At 47.7% G+C, this 9,528-nt stretch overlaps 1 protein-coding gene across 1 annotated transcript; it reads left to right on the forward strand.

The window, feature by feature from the left end:
• The first annotated feature begins 6,244 nt into the window (after positions 1–6,244).
• Positions 6,245–7,957, forward strand: FBXL22 (F-box and leucine rich repeat protein 22). The gene is made up of 3 exons (XM_078877189.1): positions 6,245–6,471; positions 6,786–6,905; positions 7,538–7,957. The coding sequence occupies exons 1-3, from the start codon at positions 6,245–6,247 to the stop codon at positions 7,953–7,955; spliced, it is 765 nt and encodes a 254-aa protein (XP_078733315.1). The 3' UTR covers positions 7,956–7,957.
• Positions 7,958–9,528: the final 1,571 nt, after the last annotated feature.

Here is a 9,528-nt window from a genome sequence, read left to right on the forward strand (position 1 = left end):
TGATGACGGCGATGGATTGATGATGATGACAATTATGATGGTGAGAATGATGCTGATAATGATGACAGCGGCACGCATGATGGTGATGATAAAATATACACAGATAATGATGACTTGATAATAATGATTAACGCAATGAAGATAATGATGATGATGACGATGATGACAATACACCATTACGATTATGCAGATTATGACATGGATAACGATGGTTATTTAAAGTAAGGTGACACACGTAATAGTGTGTAGCCTCGTGGTGTCCACAGAGCCACAAAGACAAAATATCCCCCATATAGCCTTAACAGCCTTATGGTGCAAGTGCTGTTAGCGAGCACCTATGAAGGCCGGCACACCACACGAAGGGGTGGGTGGCCAGCACCACGCCCGACCGCCTTTGTCTCCCTCGTGGCGATGTTTACGCCACGAGGGACCGACGGGAGGCCCAGGACCGGTTCACATAATCGTCACTGGTGTTGGTGACCATGAGAAGGAGTCGAACTCGGGCCGCCGGTTCGTAGCGCACACGCGCACACCTCCGCAACTCCGAACCACACATACACTCACAACACTGCATGGGTAAAGATATCAATCACCACGATCCAGGAGAGAGAGAGAGACCGGCGTGGAACTGCGTGAGCAGAGGCAGACTCACTCCAAAAATACCTCTGCACACCGTGACCATATACAGGCTGACCGTCGTGCAGCCAGCGTGCTGTGTGGCGGGGGCAGCTGTTTAGCCAAAGCCTTTTTTGTTAATCGTTAGAAGAAGAAGAAAAACACTCCCAATGCACCAATACACTCAAGCATTGGAGCTGCATTCAAGAGTCCGGACCGAAGGTAATGGCTGCTGTAATATTCGCGAAGTACAATACAGAAAACTTGACACACGCACACGTCAGTAACGCTGCCCTAACAGCAAAAATAAACATGTATATAGAGGAGGTGACGTTTCGGGCAATGGTCCTTTCTCACATACATAGTGCCTGATTCGTGGCCTATATAATGGTTAACTAAATACAGTATTTGTTTTCTATTAGGGCAGTGTTATTGATGAATGTGAGTTTGTTTGTTGTTTTCGCTTGTGCACCACTGTCAGCACATTATCACGCATTTTGTTTGTGTGTGTGTGTTATACGTGCAGTATAAAACCCCCACTAGGGAGACAAAGGCAGCCGGGCGTGGTGCTGGCCACCCACCCCCCGTGTGCCGTTCCGGCCTTCATAGGTGCTTCTCGCTAACAGCACTTGCCCCAGCGGTTTCTTTAAGGCTATCCGGGGGATCTTTTGTCTTTGTATGCATACGGGTTTTAAAAAGCTGTCTGTTCCATGCTATTCTTGCGTATGGCAATACGTTGAGGGGCTAGGTGGCAATGTTGAGGCATGATAGCCGCGACGAGAGGGCTTCAGAAGAGAGTTCGTGGAGTTTTGTTCCATTCCTCTGTTGAAAGAACGTGGACCGCAGTGGTTTTACTATTTTGTCCACAAGTTGCAGGGCCACAATTGCGCTATTGTGGCTTGTCTTTTCATTTCCCAGGCAGTGTCCACGTGGCACGCGCTCTGGTTAAGGAGTGGAGCAGTAGAGTGTACATGCGAGTGTGTTGTTACGTTTATATGCAATAAACGAGAGCTGTTAGATAAGCTAATATGGCTACGTAAATACGGTAATTGAGCTCATTAGGGTTTGGTCATCGTGACTTAACGAGAGTGGCGGTGACTTACGGGTCATGCCTATAATCCAGAGCTTTGGAGGCGATGATTGGTTTAATCATGCGGACAATTGTGAAGCTACAAAATGGGACCTTTCTTTGCCAGTATCAACGTATGAAAAAATAAAAATAGGCTTTAGCCTTTCTGGCAATAAAACAGGAGGTGTTAAGATGTTGATTTGAAGCTTTCGTGACTGCAGGAATCCAAACTCTTTGGTTCTTTCGGTAAAGTCACGTAAGTAGAAAATAAAATACCTACGTGACTTTACCGAAAGAACTAAAGAGTATGGGCGTGAAGATGTTTAAACACCAAATAGAAACCTTCTTGCAAGCAATCAAGTTCGCATTATCCACACGGACTTGTGGTGAACATGCAAAAAAACACGCTCTGATAATATTTGATGCATTGTCTTTAAAACTAATTGGCCTACACCAGAGCGTTAATTCTAGATTTGAAGCTTTCGTGACTGCAAGGATTCATATTCTTAGGTTTTTTCGGTAAAGTCACGTAGGTAAAATATTATAATTTATTAATTAAATTTTTTTACCTACGTGACTTTACCGAAAAAACCTAAGAATATACACCAGAGCGTGTTTGTTTGTATGTTCACCACAAGTACTTGCGGTTAATGCGAATTTGATTGCTTGCAAAATCTTTGTATTTGGTATTTGAACATCTTAACACCTTCTGTTTTATTGCCAGAAAGGGTAAAACCCTTTTCTTTATTTTGGAAACAAAAACACAGTACAAAGATAGAATCTTAATATTAGTGGAGGAAAGTTATGGAGACCTCTTACATCAACGAAAAAAAACACATCTCAGGAATCAAATATAAAAAACAATAACTATTCTTGCTTTAAATGTACAGCCTTCTTTGTCAATCCACTGCTGGATGAGGTCCCTCCCCACACCGCGTGGCTCGTGGGGGTTGTTGGAACATGATCCATCACGTTGGCCAGTGCGGGTTAGCGAAGTTGGGGAGCATTGATGCGGCAACATAGTAGAACAGTACAACAAAATAACTGGCTGCACTACCAACTCCTGTCCACAAAGCAGCCCCGCAGCCTAGAATACCTGTGATGCTTGGTGGCAACTACACAGGCTCAAGGCTGCTTATCTTCTGAGATCAGCCTAGATTGGGCATTGTGGATGAGTTGTTCATATGTAAATCAAAGTCAACATATTACACGGATGTTAAGTAATTTAGTTAATACCAGAAACATTTGCGAGTAAATCGCACTTACAATAATGATATGATGCTTCTCCTACTGCAAATATAGAAAGGGTAAAACCCATTCTTATATTTTGATACTGGCAAGGGAGCGCCCATGATAAAATAATTCTTCGTTTGCATTTTTTTTTTATAACTAGTACTGACTAATGTCTCTAAACGTGGATATCTCAGTGTCCACTCGGCCAACCACAAGAAGTCACGGAACATGCCCCGCGAGAGGAAATGATGTGGGAGGGCCGAGGCATTTTAGCGAACAGCCCGAGTCGCTGAATCAAGGCGGGCAGGGTCACGGAGAGGACGGCTCCATCTATAGGGCCGACGGACGATGTTTATGCAGCGTCGGTAAATGTTGGGATTTTGTGGGTTTGTCGGAGCGACGATGGCTCCTGGTTTATTTTTTTGTTCATCCCCGAGACGTTGTTCGAACCCCTCCTCCAGCGTCTCTCGCTTGAACAGGGGGGGGGGAGGGGGGGGACGTCATTGTGTTTTTTTTTCTTAACGAAAAAAAATACGGAAAATGCCACCAACTGAAATTGAACATGGATAGCGACCGAGTCGCCTTGTTGATACAACTGGGCATGGAGCCACGCTTGCCTAGCCCCTTGTAATTCCAACGGTTCGCTGTAATATAAACCAATGCAAAGGCCCCGGAATTTTCAGTCCATTGCAACAAGCAAGGGCGGGCGATCATCGTCATCATCATCACACCGTGAAACAAACACATCTACGCGTTACATCCTTATAGCTACCAGTGCACCATCCTGTGAGAATGACCTTGGAAAATAAACTTATTTTGATTTGCCTAAATAGTTCTCTACCTCCGATTAGGACGCTTGGCTACGCACGGTGCGAAATACGTTCAACACACACACATACATCTATACTCGAGGAACACTTTTCAAAAAGTTTCTGCATCCTACAAAGAGTGTTTGTTAGATGTAAATCATAACATTTTCATTCATCACAGTTGCCATAACTTATCATCAGTGCAATGTCCAGTCCCTGTAAATCCACTGTTGGATGAAGGCCCTGTTGGTAATTGGGGTTGTTTAACTGTACTTCGCCAAGCTAGTAAGTGCAAAGGTTCATGAATGGAGGCTCCAAGACTGGTCCAGACATTACTTGCCACTCCTGTTAGCTGTGGCCAGGAATGAAAGTAAGATCACCAGGAACACAGCATAGTGCGTTTCTAGAAGGCACTTTATTAAACAACTTTCACGGTCTCGTCCGCACACTCTCCACAGTAGCTCAGCTTAGCCTCTACACAACTCTAGCCGTCTAACACTGACGGCGCTGACTAAGATAGCCAACTACCATCCTTCGTAGCGCAGTGTGTAGCGGAGACGTTTAGCGACGACGGCGACGAGACGACAGCAACGACGAGACGAGTCCACTCCCAGCACCGGCAGCCCCGAGCCCCCCGCTCTCGGCTCCTTGTATGCTCCCAGCGCGGCCTGGCTCTGCCCTGACCGCGCCTCCCTTCTCGAACCCGCTAGCAAGTTCCAGGGTCCTCCAGACGGGGTCCGTGACCCTTACCCCAGTTCCTCCCCTCTGCCCACACACCCAGTGCTCACGCCCTCACCGGCGTGTGGGCTGTGTCTGTCCACCACAGTTGCCGCTGCTGTCCACCAGCCAGCGCTATTACACTACACGTGTACAAGGGCATGTCACAGGGTGGTGACATGGCTTGGCGCAGTGCTTCTCGACCCCTTTCAGTCCACGGCACTCACACTCTCGAGATTGCTCGATCTTTGCGACGTACCGAACCAAAATAAAAATCACTCTGGATCATAGTTGATGATAATAATAATACGTCTCAAACTCGACTTGTACACTATGGCCACCAATAAGCTTGCCTCATGCAACAGTAATGAAAAATCTGTCATTGGCAATGTTTGTGTTGTGACGAGGTTTCTCACAATTTACAGATTTAAGTTATAATGCACTCCAGTGAGTACAACGTTCATAATGTTATTGTCTTGGAAAAGTTTTTGTGATTCTAACTTCACGTGTGTTACCTATGCGCGAGTGCTCTGTTCAATTGTGCTTCTTAATTTGCAGTGGTTCTGTTCTCATTATACAAGTAATAAATAATCATGTGTATTTTTCGATTTAAAGCTTTCGTGACTGCAGGGATTCATCTTCTTGGTTCTTTCGGTAAAGTCACGTAGAAGGGAATTAATAAAATAATAAAAATAAAACATAATAAAACAATTCTCACGACGTTTCGGCCACAACGCAAGCAGCCGTCCTCAGGCGAAGAATGAAACACCACCAAGCTTGGAGCGTATATTTAAGCTGGGTTAGAGGGGGGGAGGTGGGAAGAAGAGCGCCTAGACAAAATAATTTGCATATCAAGAAGAATTCAGCATATGGAAAATGCGTAGGAGGTGGGCTGGGGGGGTTCCAAATCAATACTATGCCCGTGCATTATGCAGGATTAGCAGCTGCTAATCCTGCATAATGCACAGGCATAGTATTAGTAGTATCAATACTAATACTATGCCTGTGCATTATGCAGGATTAGCAGCTGCTAATCCTGCATAATGCACAGGCATAGTATTAGTATTGATACTATGCCCGTGCATTATGCAGGATTAGCAGCTGCTAATCCTGCATAATGCACAGGCATAGTATTAGTATTGATACTATGCCCGTGCATTATGCAGGATTAGCAGCTGCTAATCCTGCATAATGCACGGGCATAGTATTGATTTGGAACACCCCCAGCCCACCTCCTACGCATTTTCCATATGCTGAATTCCTCTTGATATGCAAATTATTTTGTCTAGGCGCTCTTCTTCCCACCTCCCCCCCTCTAACCCAGCTTAAATATACGCTCCAAGCTTGGTGGTGTTTCATTCTTCGCCTGAGGACGGCTGATTGCGTTGTGGCCGAAACGTCGTGAGAATTGTTTTATTATGTTTTATTTTTATTATTGTATTACTTCCCTTCTACGTGACTTTACCGAAAGAACCAAGAAGATGAATCATGTGTATGTATGTTGAACTTATTTTGCACCGTACGTAGCCAACCGTGCTAATCGGAGGTGCGGGGGAAGGACAATAAAAAAAATCAGTTCTCAAGAAATGAGTCTTCAATCTCGATGACTTAAAAGTGCATAGCTCCAGTGACTTCCTAATAGAGCATTCCAGACGGCCGCAGAAGCGAATTTGAAAGCACGCGATGCGGTGACCGTCTTTGTTCGATTAGCCCCCTCAACCACCGAGCTTCCACCCACACTGGCTATCTTCATGTTTATCTCATTGGCCCACCTATGCTGGCTTCACTACAGGCACGCGGCATGGAGCAGCGCCCAACCCTGTTGCACTTGAACCAGGAGTGCCTGCTGCACCTCTTCTCGTTCCTGGGCCGGGCGGACCGCGCCAGCCTGTCCCGCGCGTGCACGCGCCTGCGCTCCGTGTACGAGGACCCCGCCCTGTGGACAGACCTGCGCTTTGGCTCCCTGGTGGAGCTCAACCGTGGGGACTACCGGCTGGGGTCTGCACTTCGCCGGTTGGACGTGTGCTGGTTCGTTACCGAGGCTGGACGTGGAGTGGCGTAGCTGCCGAGTGTGCATGTGGCGCAACTGCGTTGGGACCTATGGGGTCGCTGGGCTCTTTGGAGTGTCCGGACTTCCCATTATTTTTAAGATGTGGTTAAGAAACACCTGGATTACTTGGACACCACAGGCCAAAACTGCAGTTCTCTCGCTGGCTATGTGTGAGTGTGGCCGACCTATACTGTTCGATGCTCCTACTATGTGCCCTGCTTCTAGGCAGGCCGACACACATGAACAGGTGTAGGGGGCGGCTGCTGTGCTGATGGTGGCCACTTTCCCGCAGGTATTCGAGCCGCGTGAAGGTTTGCAACGTTGAGCCGTGGAGACAGACGGAGCTGCAGAGAGCCATGTGCTGCCAGCATGAGAGGGTGGTGGGAGACTTCTTGCTGCAAGTCAGCCGGAGGCAAGCACACCCGCGCACTTCACCACACCGTAGCACAAATGCGAATGCAGTCAGGCAATTTATTGATCCCCCCAGCATCGGTTCTGCAAATTAACCTTCCAGAGGTTGGTATCTAACCACTGCTCGTTGGGAGAGTTCCCAGTAGAATGTAATTATAATGCCACGAGCACAATTGTAATGTTTGCATTCTGACCACAAGCATTGCGGTGAATGCAGATATGATGGCTTGTAAAAGGTTTCATTTTGGTGTTTTAACATCTTAACACCAGTTTTGTTGCCAGAAAAAAGGGGGGAAACTATTATCATGTAATATAATTGCGTAGAGAAAAATAGGGATAAAATCTATCAATCAAAACCGAAAAGCCAAACTGTCATTGCCACTAATCCGTATGCTATTTCCCCACGGCAGTGAACCATTTCCAAACATAAAGGTTTCCACTTCTCTGGGAGAGATGCAAATGGATACTCCAACTCATAATATGACTTAACAGCACAATTGGGATACATTTTTGGGAAAATATATAAACGTATTTCAAAAAAATATAAGAGCTAGAGTAATTATTTTGTTGGGTTGCATCTTCCTTAAAGGGTTCAGCCAATGGATCTGGTATTGTCGGGCCTGCGTCCATCAGGTGCCCAAACCTGGAGCGGCTGTCCCTGGCGGGGTGCGCCCACGTGACGGACGAGCAGCTTGGCTCGCTGCTGCGCCGCTGCCCCCGACTGCGCTCGCTCTCCCTGCACAACTGCCGCTCGCTCACGGACGCCGCTCTCGAGGAAGCCGGGCGCCTCGCCCCGGGGCTGACCCACGTGCGCGCCGACTGGTGCCGCAACGTCACCCCGGCAGGCCTGGCGCACATCCGTGCCGTCTGCCCGGCCCTGCAGGTGCTGAGCGGCGACCGCGTGGGAGCACTCGTGCCCGACGAACCTCCTCCTCGGCCACCGTCACCCGGCAGACCCAAGGCTCGGTGCTCCCAATGGGGGCACGGGGGACACCTGGGACACCGGCTCACGGAGCACAACGCCCCGCTCGGCGGAGAGGGCTTCAGATAACGAGACGATGCTTGGGTGGCAGACAGATCCTCCACGTGAGCCCCGGACCAACGGCCAGAAGGCGCATGGTGTCAGGGGATCTGTTGGTTAATTGACCGGGATTCAAACAGAGCTCCGAATTCAGTTACGTTGGTTTGATCACCCACTGCCCTGAGCAGAGCCGAAGCTCCGCTTGGATACTCATCATCAGCATTTATTACTATTATTTATCCCGCGCCTCCCATGCAATATGTCTCGAGGTGCCAGGTAGTCACAGGAGACGTGATGCGAAGGCCGATCCACTGTCCCGCAGGTGAAGGGGGACGTGTCTGTGCCCTGCCGCTCAGTGGGACTTGTTGAAGCAGGGCTGATTATGAAGTACGCAGTCTGGGACTATAAATAACTCTGAACGTTGTACTCAATAGTTGGCAATTGGACAGAAGGGGGAGGTGGGCCCCACTCCTTAAAAGGCCTCCAATGCTGTGCCTATCTGGCTCCATATCTCTTGGCGTCTGTTTCTCCGTGCCCGAAACTGTCTCTTCCCACGTCTCAAGTGTCTCGCTCAATATCTGTCTTCATGACACTGTCGCTGCGACCTTTCTTCTTTGAACCTTGCAGAGTTTGCTCAAGGATGCAATTGCATTGCCCTGCCAGGTGACACAATCAAACGTGTGTGATCTTCCAGAAGCAATCCCTGACATGGTGTGTGATGGTGTGCGAGACTTTAAGAGATCGGTGAGGATATTTGTACTTATGCTGACAACTTCTATAACAGAACTGGGATATAATCGGTGATAAAAAAAAAACTGATTAAACAGATTGCAACAGTTGCGATATATAAGCATAGATCAAATAAAAATAACCAAACCACTGTCATGTATTACTGCCTGTAACAGAACATCACCTAAGACCATAAACATTCAGTAGTTACCTGTTTCTGTGCTCTGAAAGAGGGCTTTTACCAAACATGTTACCCCACACCTTCAATTAGCATGGCTGGCTATGTACGGTGCGAAAGAAGTCCAACATACATACTCCATATTTACTGTTTAACACATTCCTGCGGAGGGAGCTGGTAGGAACGTTGGGTTGCTCGGTCAATGGCCAGGGTCAACGGCGGCGTGGTGTATTCCGCAAATATGCCCGACTGTGAGGGCGGGCACAAGCCGGCGTGAGTAGGTTAAACGTTGAGTTTTATAAGGGCACCAGCCCCTCCCCACCCCGCCCACCCCCCGCCCAGCCCCACCCTCCCCTCCCCACCCGGCCCCTCCCTCCCCACCCAGCCCCTCCCTGCACGACGGACGGACACAATAATCCCCTGTGGGCTGGTGTAACCAGAAGGTTCCTACCAGTATAAGGCAGACTTAACGTCAGTAGCGATGTTAAGTTACGACGTGGAAGTTGGAAATCTGTCCGTATTGAGAACTACATTCCATTTTTTATTATTATTATAAACATACAAATTAAATACATTGATGAAAAACTAAAATTGGAACATATGTAATTAATTTAAGGTAAAAACCGCGTTGTTTATTTGCACTACACTTTACACCTACACATAGAGCACACCCACACACGATCCAAACCTGTGCAT

Source organism: Lampetra fluviatilis, chromosome 47 (genome assembly GCF_964198595.1).
Source record: "Lampetra fluviatilis chromosome 47, kcLamFluv1.1, whole genome shotgun sequence".
NCBI lineage: Eukaryota > Metazoa > Chordata > Hyperoartia > Petromyzontiformes > Petromyzontidae > Lampetra > Lampetra fluviatilis.

Coding starts and splice junctions, on each gene's coding strand:
- FBXL22 (XM_078877189.1), top strand. CDS start 6,245: ATGGAGCAGCGCCCAACCCTGTTGCACTTGAACCAGGAGTGCCTGCTG. Junction 6,472..6,785: donor CGCCGGTTGGACGTGTGCTG/GTTCGTTACCGA, acceptor ACTTTCCCGCAG/GTATTCGAGCCGCGTGAAGG. Junction 6,906..7,537: donor TTGCTGCAAGTCAGCCGGAG/GCAAGCACACCC, acceptor TGCGTCCATCAG/GTGCCCAAACCTGGAGCGGC.